This window comes from Microtus pennsylvanicus, chromosome 3 (genome assembly GCF_037038515.1).
Source record: "Microtus pennsylvanicus isolate mMicPen1 chromosome 3, mMicPen1.hap1, whole genome shotgun sequence".
Classification (NCBI taxonomy): domain Eukaryota; kingdom Metazoa; phylum Chordata; class Mammalia; order Rodentia; family Cricetidae; genus Microtus; species Microtus pennsylvanicus.
Genome location: NC_134581.1, coordinates 73,134,190 through 73,148,512, shown reverse-complemented (window position 1 = coordinate 73,148,512; position 14,323 = coordinate 73,134,190). Strand labels below are relative to the sequence as shown.

Below are 14,323 nucleotides of genomic sequence, written 5' to 3'. Positions count from 1 at the left end.
CACTGCCTCTCTCCTTCGCCATCTCATCATCAGACTCTGGCTGAGCAGAACTTCCAGAGTTCAGTGTGTTTCCCCCAGAGGTTTAAAGGATACACCCCGCCCACCACTTGCTTTCTGATTGGCAGATGATACAGTGAATAGCTCACCAATAAGGGCCAATTTTCCAGCTAAGACACTGTTGTTTCATCTAATAGTCCAAAGCTGCTTGGCTTCCTGGTAGGAGATGTAAGTTGAATGTCGCAGCATTATTCAGCATGATAATTATCATGGATTTACAGCTGTTTCTCGAACAAACCACATTACACACACTTGGGACAGACACTCTAGAATAAGAATGTGAAGCATCTCTCCCCTCCTGTCTCCCGACTTTCTGTGTCTGTAGTAATGTCGTTTGAAGCTGGCATTCACCTGCAGTCTATATCTGACGTGCTCCAACTGATAGCCCTACGTGCTTGTCCTGTCGGTTCTAAGCTTTAAACCTGGAAGGTTTTCAGTGGCTTTTGTTGGCAGGAAGAAATGAACGAAGAGCTGTAGATAGAGACGACCAATACAGTCAATGTTTGGTCACATAGACTGTTGATACTAATGAATGCCCTTGAAGCCGGTAATGTAATTGCCTGAAGCTGGAGCTAAGTGCTGAGCCTGGGTCAGTCTGCAGAACAGACGTCTCCTCCCTAAATATGAAAGACCTGATTTGTGGGCTCTGGTTGTGGAGCTGATTTTATCAGTATTGCATATTGGAGCATGCCTGTTGCTGATAGATGGGTTGCTTGGCTTCGGATTCCTTTCTGTGCTGGGCATGTTGTTTGATTTTATTGCTAAGTCATAAATGAGATGCTGTAGAGTCTTCCATTAGTTCCCTCTGTTCTTTTACATCATAAAATGTAATGTCCTTTCAGCTACACTGTTCAGATACAGTGGGGTTGTTAGTGCAGAGGGGCTAGGGTTAAACAGAAAAGATCAGATCAATCATTTCTCAGTTGTCTTGTGTGCATACAGGGTACAATCAGAAGACAAAAAACAACGTGAGTATAGTAAGGTTTAAATGAGACAATATAAAATAAAACATAATACCTCACACATTGAAAACACTCTTAAAAATTAGCTGTTTTTCATGCAGATGACCTGAACAATGGTCCCTCTAGATAATAGTGGGAGTTTTCTTGATGCTAAAAATTTAATAGTAGCAAGCACTTTAGAAAAATTTGGTTTTCTTGCCTCTAGACATAAAGAATAGCAGCCACTTCCCTTTTCTTCTGTGAATCCTCGCTGTAACCTTGTGATTTTAAATATCTTACACTAATTGTTAATCTTTTAACCCCATAGACAAACAAAAAGAGGGGGAACCTCAGCTTTTAGTGAGTTGAAGCAAAAGTGACCTAAGTTCAATCATCAATCATCGTACCTTTTATCAGATGGAAAATAATACTGAGTTTGGTGTTAAAAAGTAGGGGGAATGCCTGTGCTATCTCCGTTGAGACTGAAGGCTGGCATTCTACAGAAATTCAGTTTGGAGAATTTTGTTGAGGCATAACTGGTAAGGGCAAGTACTGAGTGGTACCCATCTCTGCTGTACTTACTGCTTAGGCATGTTGAGTCCAACTGACTACAGCAGGCAGCCGTTCCTGTGGTCTTTGTGCCTTTTATTTCATTAGGAAAATTTAACATTGCATTTTTGTTGTAACCCAGCCATGACTACTGTGGTGTATATACTAAGTAGTTGGCTGCAAAGTTCTTTTCTGGCTAAGATGAAATCCATACAGGAACAGCAAAATATAATGCTTTTGCTTTTGGGTGGTTGTCAAGTGCTTTAACAAGTAATTTGAATCTCAATCATATAAACCCTTCATTTCCGTTGGGGATAGCTGTGGTTTTAGAAATGGAGACAGTTCTGTTGCCTGAATTAAACTAGCCCTTTCCTGTCATCTCAGACTTCAGCTAATCTGGGGGCCCAAGGTACCACCCGGAATAGGATGTGCTTCTTCCACTCTCCGCTGCTAGCTATACAATCAACCCCTGTTTTTGTATACAATTTTCTCCACCGTGGCCCCATGCTCATAGACTGCAGGGGCATGGACAGCCCACTCTCACTCTGCAGAGCCATCACTGAACAGTCCCAGGGAATGGAATATGTCTTATTATCAGCTCATTAGCAAAGTGGCTGACACAGAAGATCAACAGTTGGCCGTCAGCACAGTTCCATTTTGTCTGGGAGAAGTGTAATGCATTTTGAAATGCTGGCATAGCAGCCAGCCTTGAGTTGGACTGAAGCAGAACCATCTAACCCCGTCCTTTCTTCTTTCGCCATAAACGCGGATCGCAGAATCGAGCCCATTGAGGAGAAATCACTTGCTCTGCCAACACAATTAGTTTTATAAGAAGCCGCTGTCTTCAGATTGTTCTTCTACAAAGTCCAAGTTGGATGACTGCAGTTATTTTTTAATTAATATTTTTAAGAGCTACCCTCCTTCTCCCAAGAGCCTCTAAGCAGATTTAACAGGCTTAAAAGGCCTCTTTCACAAGGTGACTTCAATGCCATCTCCCAAACAAATAAAACTCTTTTTGAGGACTCTGGGTTTTTTTGTTTTGTTTTGTTTTCTATCTAAAGCCTGCCCGGTGTGTGTGTGTGGGGGGGGTTCTTCATGGTTAGGCAATATGTTTTCTTGTGGCTAAAAGACAAGACCCTGCTGTCCAGCCAGGAGAGTAAATTAAAGGAGATAGGGGAGTCTGGGCCCCTCCCCTTTCAGCATGAACAGCCGCAGGATTCAGCGATCATTCCTAACCTTTATGGTTTATTCTTTACATCCTTGTTTCTTTTGTTGCTGTCAGTTTCTTTAGTGCTTGCATTTTAATTGAAAAGCTAATTCAGACCTTCGGGTTTCATGGCTGGTACCACTCCCGAGACACATTCAATGTGGTGGCTCATACCTCCTCCTTTTAGGGATCAGACAACCTTAAACCTTAAGCGTCATAATGGGCTTGGCCTTTTTAGTGGTGTGGGCCCTGATAAAAAGTTATTGAACTTGGGGTCTTTCAAAGGGATAGATGTTAATGTGATGGTTGAAATTGAAACAGCACAGACACACATGCTCCATAACTACCTTCTTTGTCACCATCTTGCTTGAAAAGAGTCTTCATGTCTCTAATCAATGCTTCCTTTCACAAAAGAGATACCCATTCCATGTAAATGCAAGTTGTACTGTACTTGACCTCAGTTCTTCAGCCTCCATGCTGAAAACCAATAGACAAAATGGTAAAAATAGCTGGGTGCATATTCGTCTTTAAAGTTGAGATTCCGGTCACCTTTAGTTTGGCATGGTATAAGGATCATTCCCCTGGGAGGGGAAGGCAGAAATAACTCGTCTTGCAGCTGAGATGAAAGCGTTTCATGGGGACAAGGAAAACTTTACATAATTCCTTACAGTAACTTTTCTCCTATTTTAAAGCCGGACAGACTACTTTGCAGTGTGTAAGGTCAGGATAGAATTATCAAAAATCTCTTCAGTCTGGAAGATGTTTTGGCCTTAGATCTATCAAAAACCCCAGTGCAAGGGCTGTGAAGGAGAGCTCTTGCTGTGCTGTTTCATAGCTGCCTCCACCCCAAGGAACTTCAAAATACAAGGGAGACAGGGAGAAGCGGGATTCGCAGAATCAAGCCTTTGTGCCTGCCCCTTGGTTTTAGCTTATGTTCATGGAGACCTGAGCTGCATGCGTTGTAGCAAGCCACCTTTTTGAGCGTCTGCATCCTCAGCCATGCTCCCTGCCCTTGCATTTTGGAGTTAAAGGTGAAATTCCATCCTTAACCCCCTTCTGGTTGTCTGAGCTGTGATTAATGAACTATACGTGATTCCCTGCAGACCTTTCAGAGGGTGAATGAAGGATGGAATTTCAGCCTTTAAAACAAACAAACAAAGGACCACGCCTTATGCTTGATACAGCTTTTAAAATTAATGTCCATTTTGGATGCCAAGAAAACAAAGGGAATTTCTCAAAAGTGTGTGCAGCTTGCCACAACAGGCCTTAATTGGTGTCAAGGAGATGTTAGGATGAATGAGGAAATGCCCATTTAGCTGATAAGACTGAAAAGTGGGACCTTGTTATGAGCTGTCATCTCAGCATGTATTTAAACTATAGCAAAACTGAAACATATTTGCCATATAGATCATAATGACTCCAAAGGAGCCATTATGCTCTATTATGTAATTACATAATCAAAGCATGCATAGTAATCAGCTTTTGGAATTCAATGCTAATCAAACATACCTATACTATGTGTTTAAGCTAAAATAGAGAGCGTTAATTTGCCATTAGTCAACTAAACAAGAATGTGTATACGGAATATTCATGAATAGCTTAATGTTGTGTCAGATAGTTTTTGTTTTGTATTCAGGGGAAATCAACAATTTTAATTGAAGAAAAACTAGCACCAAGGAAGATTTCTCTTTATCTTGCCGTCCAGAAATTTGCCTCACCTTTTACTGATTATAAAGGAGATTAAGGGTAAATTCAATCTTTTTCCCTTCTATAAGCTCAAGCGACACAACAGAAATTTTAGAGCAGTGGATACTTAGGACTGTCTGGCCACCTGTATGCCAAGGACACAGTCTTAGAAATGCCACCTAAAACCGTGGCAAAGCCTTCAGAACAGCAGCAAAAAGTTAGCATTTATCGTTTTTATAATTAGAACAAAATCATCGCATGCCGTTTAGAAACAGGGGAGAGGAGGCCCTTCTTGGGGCTCTGTAAGGACATATGTCCTGTCCTCATGGTTTGTGGCACATCTCTGTACAGAGCAGGTCTGTCAGGAAGAGTTGTTCTTGGAAGTTTCTTTAGCTTGTCTGGGTAAAGAAGGTGGCACAGTGTTTGGGTTAGTGTCAGAGATCTTTGTCCACTTAGTTACTGCTTGTCTGTAAGCTCATGTCTGTGTGGCTTGTGGTCATAATTGTTTTGACCATTAAGAAGATGAAGCTGGTCAACATTCCAATTTTCTTTTTTGGGACAGAAAAACATGGATGGGGATCAAAGAGGTTAACAGAAGCCTTGTGAGTCACAGACAGATTGATTGCTTTTGATTTTAAATAAATATTCAAGTATTCATGAAGCTTGGGATATTGCCTTTCTTAAAAATAAAAACATTATATTTGTTTTGAAGAGGTCATCCCCTTAACCTTTAATCCCCAGTTGATGGAACTCTCTTTTGGGACATGGCTTTCACTGTCTCTCACCAATATGTGGCTGACTCAAAATGTTACTGTCGTGTTTAAATGGGACTGAATTCTTTCATCAAAAGCCTTCGTGGCTTGAACTTCAAATAATTTATTTTCAAATTACTTTTACTGTAATTCTTATTAATTCAAATAGGTTTCTGATTTGATATAAAACTCTGTAAATGTAGGGAACAGTTTAATGAATTGAAAGATAGGATTGAGTCTTTTAAAGGAAATGTACAAAATATGCTGACAATAATTGCTTAGATAGAAATCAAATCTTAATGGCTTTGTTAATGATTTGTAGCGCACACTGTGTTTACGTTGACTTGAGGGAACATATGCAGTTAAAAAGATTTCTCCCTCTGCGTTTCAACAGAATCTTAATTTATTGTTTCCTTTTCTGAGACATACTCATCTCTGTTCTGGCTCTGGGAAACTTTAGCTAGAACTGCAGTGTTCTGCTTGTCATATGGTCGCACTCGGTCAAGATGGACTCTCTCCTTCTGCACTGGGCACTTCTTTAACAGGTGGTAAAGATAGGATCCAATAGAAGTGAGCAGAAGTGGTCAGTCCGGTCACTCAGGGCTACCACAGCAGTCGAGAATAAGCTTTCCAAAGGCATGCAGGTGCTTTGCTCCTTTGAAAGTTTCTAACTTTGATGCCTCTTGGACAATAGGAATGTATAACCTCAAGTCTTTGATTGCTGTAAATCTTCCAAATCTGGCCTTGGGGAGGTGGTGGGAAAGAGCGCTTGCTGGTCAACATGAGGACCTGAGTCTGAATCCTCATAACCCACATAAGAACTGGGCGTGGCTACTTGTGCCTATAACTGGGGGCTAGGGAGAGACAAGTAGTCCTGAGGCTCACTAGACCACCAGCCTAGCAAAAACATGGTTAGCTCCAGGTACAGTAGGAACCCTTGAATCACCCGTCATCCTTTTTTGGCACACCTGCTGCACTGGCTCACAGTCCTGCACACAAGTACATGCATACGGGCACACAAGTACATGCATACGTGCGCACAGAATTTAAGAAATACACTTTCCGGGACTGTAGTAGGAGCTTTTAAGTCCCTGAGTTCATCATCATCAGGGTGAATTTTCTTTTAGCCATCCACATTGGGGACTTGGGTGCCTCCTGTTTAGACAGTAACCCTGCCAAGTTAATATTAAGGGTTCAGTTTTTCCTAGAACAGGGATGGAGACAGAGTTTCTCTAATATGATGTACTTGCTGAGGGAGAAGGCAAGGGGACTTAAGTGTCGCTTCTTTGTGCAAACCACCCTCTCAGTTAAGTGTCATGGTGCCCCTCTGTGTGTGTGGGTAGGTGGGAGTTTCCATAGCTGCCATAGCATTCGCTGAAATCTGGTTTAACTGTGACTTGTCCTTTTGTTATGTGCTTGACAGGGAAGACGCCCCCAGTTTTATTTGTTTTATTGTTTTAAGTGTTTCATTTGTTAACAGTCGGGCAGCAAGGGCGAGAGCTCTGGGCATTGGCAAATGCCCACTGTGCCCTGGTAATAAAGGCTTTCTCTGGGGGCAGACTGTGCTGAGTGCTGAAGGGGGAGGCAGTAGTAAACAGGTATTTTGCATTCAGGACGGCCTCTCTCTCATCTTGAAGTGTGTAATTGTGCTCAGGATAAATTACGGGAATAAAAAAAAATTCACAAGTTGCTCATAAGGAAATAACCCTCTTTCAAAACAAGTAAAATTTTCAAAGCAGAGCCAGAGGGACCTTAGCAACCAGTCCTGAGATGTTGGCTGGTAAGCAGGGCAGTAGGGAGGGAGTTGTCTCCCCGAAGCAGGTTCTAACACCCCTCAGCTCAGCCACTTCGCTGCATCACACCAGGCAACTTCCCCAAACCAGGCTCTGCAGTTCAATCTTTATGGTAGAAATACTGAAAACACCAGAAGTCTGGGAAGGGGGAAGCAGCTAGCGCCCCGCCCTGCACTGGGAACACCTAAGTTCTTCTTCCTATTTCTCACTTCCCACCTCTGGCTTTGAGATCCTGTCACTTGTCACTTCTGTAAGTATGGATAGGTTGCTGATTAAATGGACAGGGATGGAGTCTAGCATTTTGTACAATGCCACCTAAAGGGAGTATTTAACAAATGATGTTTAGAAAAGTCTCTGAGAAATTATATTAATTGCCAACCACTAATAAAGAACTTATGTCCCAACACCAGCCCTGTCAAGCCGCTATAAGGGTCACTGGTAGTCATCAAAGGAAGTTTTACCTTTTGTAAACAGTAAGCTTTCTTGTCACTGTAACTGCCCAAGAAGTGTCTGGTTTAATGGAGGATGCTTGCTCATGAATGAAGGGCTCTCTTTGGTTCAGGTCTTTGTTTTTAGGAATTACAGAGCAACTCTGAAAGTTAGCCAGGTGTGGTGGGGCATGTTTATAATCCCAGCACCCTTAAGTATAAAAGAGGAAAATTGCCATAAATTTGAGGATAGCCGTGCTACGTAGCTCGTAGCAGACCATTCAAGGGCACACAGCAAGACTCTTTATGGAAGAACAAACTACGGGGCTATCATGATGAGGTGCCTACTGCCAAGCCTGAGCAATTTGATCCCTGGAACCTACATGGTGGAAGAAAATAACTGACTCCAGAAAGTCCTCTGGCTTCCACATGCACACAGGAATAAATAAGTAGAACTATGTGAAGAAAAATAGACAACAGAAACGCTGAAAGTTACAGGAAGCACCCCTATAACATAACAACTTCTGGTCTAAATTAAAATTCAGTTTGATTCTGTCTCCCAAACTTCATCCAAATACACCAATTAGCGGTCGAAAATGTCTACACATGCCAGCCACTGCTCCACCCTTGAAATAAATTACCTGGCTGTTAACAACTTCATTTAATGGCTAGATATTTGTACCTGTTTGATTTCTTTTCCCCCAGAACACATACTGTTCCTGCCTTGACAGTATGTCAGCTAATTGAGTTTTAGAAAACTCTGAAGGGTTTTAAAATGCATTCTTTAAGGAAGATACCCAAGTTTCGTGTTTCTCTCCTGCTACACATGAGATTGCATTTTGTGACAACCTAATTGTCTCAACATTCATTTCAAGGGGGAAATCTATCAAGTCATAGTGTGTACTCTTCCTGTTGGAAGACATATTGGAGGATGTGAGCAGCAATCATTTTTACATAAAGGCTTCAGGCAGTAGAGTACTGACACACATACTGTATTTTCCTTGCTGTCACTCAAGTCCTTTGCCTCAAATAAATAGGTCATTATTATCCCATTGCAGCCATCTATGGTGCCTCAAAGTATGGGGCTCTGTTTAATATAACTGCCATCCAGCTGACCTGTATAATTTATGGGTGATTTTTTTTTAAAAAAAAGAACATTCTTGGGCCACCACCATCAGCCAAAGCACTTTGATGTCTTTCAGCCAAATATTTTATTATCACATAATTTCCTGTATTGGTACTACAACCATATTAGAAGTTGACTTCTTTTCTTAGACACTGGATATTGGCCTTAATAATTAAAAAATAATAACTCCATGATGTTGACAGCATCACCATGAGTTTGCAGTTTAGCACAGCTAAGGCAAAAAGTTTACCTGAGTGACTTGATAAATGGACCAGTCATTTAGTACCCCATTTTAAGTAGTAAGTAGGAATGTATGGATTGTGTTATAAAAAGGAAACAGAAACAAAAACAAAACATCTTTGATTTTGTCACTATCTTTGTTCTTAAAACCCAAAACCGTGCTTCACTCCTTGGCTCCTAACCGCCAACACAAAGGCTACTATAGTTATAGCAGCCTCCTCTCACAATATTCTGCAGTGCCAGAGAACTTCCATGTAGAACTAAAATTAAAGCCAATCATTATTTCCACAGGAACCGTCTTATTAGAACAGGGCGGAATTAGAGGCAGCTTTAAGTCTCAGGAGCTTTAGTTAGTATCCAAAGGGACTGGTGCCCCTCAGCAGGCAGCCGCTGCACGTGTAGAAGAAATCCCTACCTGTCCCAAGAAGATCCTATTTGGTAGTCCGCCCCCTAAAGGCAAGCCCCTGTCTTTAGCATCGTTTTTTACCCTCTCATTACACAGTGTCATTTTTCCTTAATTTCCACGCCTGACTAAGTTACCCATGCAAACATACGGTGTTCTGTTCACTCTTACCCAGGGCCAGCACGTCCACCTTGAAAAGCTGGTCTGACTGGCAGGAATTCCCGTCACCTTAGTCTTGGCTCATATCTGGGAATAACCCATTTCTTCCTGCTGGGTTCTGAATTCTGTGCTTGTTACCGGAATCCATACAGGAAAAACAAGAAACAGCCGTTCACTGTGTTTTCCGATCCCTCTCCACTCTGTTACTCTCTGCTAGCGTTCTGCACCCTCCAAGCTTCCCCAGCTCAGTCTCACTCCATCCAGCCACACAGGCCTGTTCCTCACAGCAGGCCTCATTTCCAGGGTCATGGAGCTCAAAGTCAAGTTTCACTTGGGTTTGCTGTACAAGCACCAGACATTTCGTTTATCTGTATCTCTAATAATCCCCCCCCCCCCCCGTCCTTCTAGTTTCCTCTCTTCTAATCCTCTACCAGGGGCCAGTCTATTTCTAGGCTGATTTGGCTTTAAGGCATCTTAGACACCCCATCACACTTTCCCACTGACTCCTGCCAGGAAAGGATCCTTCAGAAGAAGTGTGATAGCAGGTGGAAATCCTCCACTTATTCTAATTGTACCTCTATTTATGCTGCCTCCAGTTTTGTATTCTTTAAAGGAGCATTTACCTTTGACCTTTGCTTCTTGATGTGACAACATTTCTTCAAGGACTGAAGAAGACACCCTAAGCCGATACATGGCCGGCTACAGAGAGTCCCTGCAGAGCAGGAACCCTGAGCCGGTGTTCTTGCTCTATTTGCTGCTCCCACACATGATAATGGCTTACTACGTGTGGGGATTTGTGGTCTAGAGAATGATGAGGGTGATGTGGCGATGGCGGTGCTGATGGTGGTGATGGTGATGATGATGGTGACTGTGGTGGTATGATGATGACCATGATGATGATGTGATGGAGACAGTAATAGTGACGATAGTAGTAGCAGCTACCATCTGTTTAGTTTGAGAAGCCAGACGTGGTGCGAAGTGCTTTGTGTTTATAACAACTCTGTGGGATAGCTTTTAATTACTGCCCCCATTTTGTAGATAGGAAACTGGCTCGGGTATGGTAGATAAATTTCCTGATGTAAGAACAGTCTGTCTTCGCCCTTCTGGACTGACTGTTACATCTGCCGCCTGTAAACACACTTTTTGTTTGGGAAATTGACATTAGGTGTCTTTTGTATACATCTCAGCTCCCTAAAGGCTGGGACAGCATCCCAGACTTCCCTGCCTCCTGTTATGGCAACCACAGAATCGAACACTTCACAATTCCTTATCTTCTGCTTCTAAATTGAACTTCCACCTTGTGCTGTGGATCTTTTCACACATTTGGGAGATGCTCTGGCTCCTGGAACAAATCTTGTTGCTGCAAACTAGTGTAGCCCTAAAGCTAAGCCTGTATCGGTGGATCTGAGAGCTCTCACATTTTGACATGTTCTGAAAGGTTTTAGTGGCTGAAGGGGTTATCTGCAGGGAGGGTGGTGAGCTCAGAGCTGCCTGAGACTTTGGGTGAGTTATAAAGGTGTGTTTCTGAGAGCTGAGTCAGACTCTCCACTGGAGACCTTCTGGGTTGTATTGAGGTCCCAAGGAGCCAGTCTGGTCCTCACACCCACACATGACAAAATGAACTGCCTGTCTGTTGCAAATGTCAGCATCTGCTAACTAGACAGGGTCATGTTTTGAACCTTCTTGCTTCCGTTAAATGACCCTTGAGTTTGGCTTGGCTCGGGGTATGTGGTCTAAGCTTGGCCACACTTTCCCTCTTCTAGGTGGGAGATCTTCGATGTTCACACAATCACCACACTGGTCTTTCTGCTTCCATCTCAGCACACTGCTTGGCAGTTCAAAATACTGAAAGTTGGGAGCTCGGTACCCCTTACTTTGAGCCATGTCCATTCCAAGCTTAGTTGTTTCCTAACCAAGCTCTGCCTTAGTTTGATGACTCATTTTGTGAACTAGGAAGAAAAGTATTTAGGGCCATATCAGACATTACTTATATGGTACATTTCTCACTTCTTTCTCTTTGGTTGGTCTCACTGACTAAATGTCAAGTGATAGGGGTTCCGTCTGACCTTTTTCTCCCTTTTTTTGAAGGTGATGGACAGAATCTGTTTACTAAAGACGTGACAGTGGTTGAGGGAGAAGTCGCAACCATCAGCTGCCAAGTCAATAAGAGCGACGACTCTGTGATTCAGCTGCTGAATCCCAACAGGCAGACCATTTACTTCAAGGACTTCAGGCGTAAGTTTCCACCCCGCAGTAGTAGATGCCAACTTTTTTACCTCTGTGTTGTCTTGATAAAGAGATTGCCAAGGCCACCTTTTTCTAATTTAATGTTAGATGCTTAAAGTTTAGTCAATTCTTTAGAGAGAAGAAAGAGACAGGCAATCATAATCTTTCTACTTAATAGAAATCTTGAATGGTCCCCTTTAAAAGTCTTACTTTGCAATAGGAATTGATTGTAGTAATTCAAGGTGAATTGCAATCGAGTCCCAAATACTTAGCTGACACAAACAACTCAAATAGGGTAAGGCAAGGAAAATATAGCATTCTCATAGGGAATCTGTTTGGTTTAAAGATTAGCATTTCCAAGGCAATCTATATCTGTAATGGCAGGACCAGATCTTTCACCGTAGTCTCTGCTGTACAGAGATAGCCATATGCTGAGATCCATTCAAATGCAATTTAACAAAGGCCAGCCTTTGAAACGGAATTGGTTATGACACCAATGGCTCATACGGTTGCCGTGGCTTCGCAGGACACCTAACTGTGAAGCAGTATCCACTAAGCCTGTTTTCCACTGCTTGACTCCTGTTCACACCCAGTATTTTGGGTCATTCTGTCGGGAAAAGTTGATAAACAAGGAACATTTAAAGGGACTAAAGAAGAGCCAGTGCATAACATGGCTCAGAAGCTAGAGGTACTTGTACCAAGCCTGACACCTTAGTTCCATTTTCAAAATCCTCATGGTGGAAGGAGAAGCCAACTCCACAAAGTGGTACTCTGAATTTCACATGCATGTGGCACTAATAACCTTTGCGAAAATTCATAAGACATTGAAAAAGACCTTTTGCATTAAAAAAGAAGCCCACATATGGTGCTTTTTTGGTGATTCCAATTTCCTGTTTGGGATCTGAACAGTTTCCTACTGTTAGGTAGACATACCTGAAAAACTGTAACCAACTAAGGCCTCTAAAGGCTCTGGATCAGGCTGTCCCACCTCAATTCATATCCAAGTTAAATAGTCTGCTATAACATGTTAAAAATTGGTATTTTATATTTTGCTTTAAAATTACTTTTTGTTCTGTTTTCTTTCATAATTTGGACCCACTGGGTTTTTTTGTTTGTTTTTTGGCTTTGTGTTTTCCTTCTAAAAGTACTTTTATTTCTGATCCTCTTGTACCTACCTGAGAGAGCCTGGCATGTTGTACAGTGCACTCAAAGCCTGCCCTGCATAAGTTTCTTTAGGATAGGTCACGAGGGTTATTTGTCTGCATGGAGCTACTGCAAAAACCTAAAATAGCACCAAATACACACAGAAAGATTTACATTATTTCCATTCAGCGGCTGTTTTTCTCCATCTGACTTTTCCTCTTGCCTAGTTAGGGAAATAGATTGTCCGTCATCTTTTGCGCAATTACCGACTGTGTTTTGTTTCACAGCTTTGAAGGACAGCAGGTTTCAGCTGCTGAATTTTTCCAGCAGTGAACTCAAAGTGTCACTGACAAACGTCTCAATTTCGGATGAAGGGAGATACTTCTGCCAACTCTACACCGACCCCCCGCAGGAGAGTTACACTACCATCACAGTGTTGGGTAAGACATGCTTCTTAGTCCCCGGGAGCCAGTGGGATGACCCAGGCTACCAAGTGACTTCTAGTACAAGGACAGGGTTAAGAGTAGGTCTCACTGTTCCAACTTGTTTTAGGGAGAATCACCACCTACCTTGCTGAATTTTAAAAATAGCCTATTCTACCAAATCCTCTAAGGAATAGTCCCTGGGCTTCTTTATAGATTCCACCTGCTCTTGGATGTCAACCCTCAAGCTTCAGCATTGAAGATCAAGAGCAGTTAAAGCCCTTAAATGAGTCACTCACCGCATGAAATGGCATTACTTCTAATTGTCCCAAGATTTCCCTTCTTCTGTGCAAGAGAGGGGGAGATGGCTCCCATGGTTGTAGCTATGGAGTATACCCATGGCAAAGCTCAGATATCTTGTGATGATTTTCCTTCTGACTGACATCCTTATTCAAATGTGCTTTATCCCTTCCTCTTTGGCTTTATTTATATATTGCCCTATTTATTACTGATAGCCCAGCTCATGCTATGGAACAGAAAACCTTCCCCATGAACACATTCCTTGCTACCAGGTGCAACCATCAGACATAGGCAGTTGAGAGTGGCTTACCTGGAAACAGCAGAGAGCTGTTGGCAGGCTGTGAGGTCACCTCCTGTGCTTGTGATTTTCACTGAGATCCCAGTGGCCAGGGTGATGGTTTATGTTGTGTTACAGTCAGCAGGTATCTCTCTGCTGAAGGGTCTGAGTTCACTGCAGTTCATACAGACACACACTCTGGTGCATGACAGGAGCTGATCCAGGGTTTTGGAACTGAATTTTCAAGGACATAATACTGTAGAGTGAGGCAGGATCTCTGATTTACACCTTCAGGAAGATGATGAATCAAAGTCTATTTGAGGCAGCAGGCTGCAGCTTTTTGGTGTAATGATATGAAGATTAAAGAGGAAAGATAAATATGAAGGACATTTTCACTGGGTGTGTGCACATATATGTATTTATGAACGTACATATTGAACTGCTTCCTCATTGCTTTATTTAAACACAGCTGTAAAAGGGAAAATATTTTTAATTCATTAAGCCGACTATGTGCCCAGAGCCTGCGTATATTTTTGACATGACTGATTGTGCTTTTAGAAAGTCAGGCTTAACGTCCTGCCACACAGTTTCTAGTGTGGACTATGTGCGGGCAC

The 14,323-nt window shown here is 42.4% G+C and overlaps 1 protein-coding gene across 6 annotated transcripts in view; it reads left to right on the top strand.

Annotated features, from left to right (window-relative positions):
- Cadm1 (cell adhesion molecule 1) overlaps nucleotides 1-14,323 on the top strand; it is a 325,645-nt gene that overhangs the window by 252,109 nt on the left and 59,213 nt on the right. For all 6 annotated transcript variants that reach the window (XM_075966041.1, XM_075966039.1, XM_075966038.1 and 3 more), the window contains exons 2-3: nucleotides 11,430-11,576; nucleotides 12,998-13,150. In XM_075966041.1, the coding sequence (XP_075822156.1) occupies nucleotides 11,430-11,576; nucleotides 12,998-13,150 (300 nt within the window). The remainder of the gene's footprint in view (nucleotides 1-11,429; nucleotides 11,577-12,997; nucleotides 13,151-14,323) is intronic.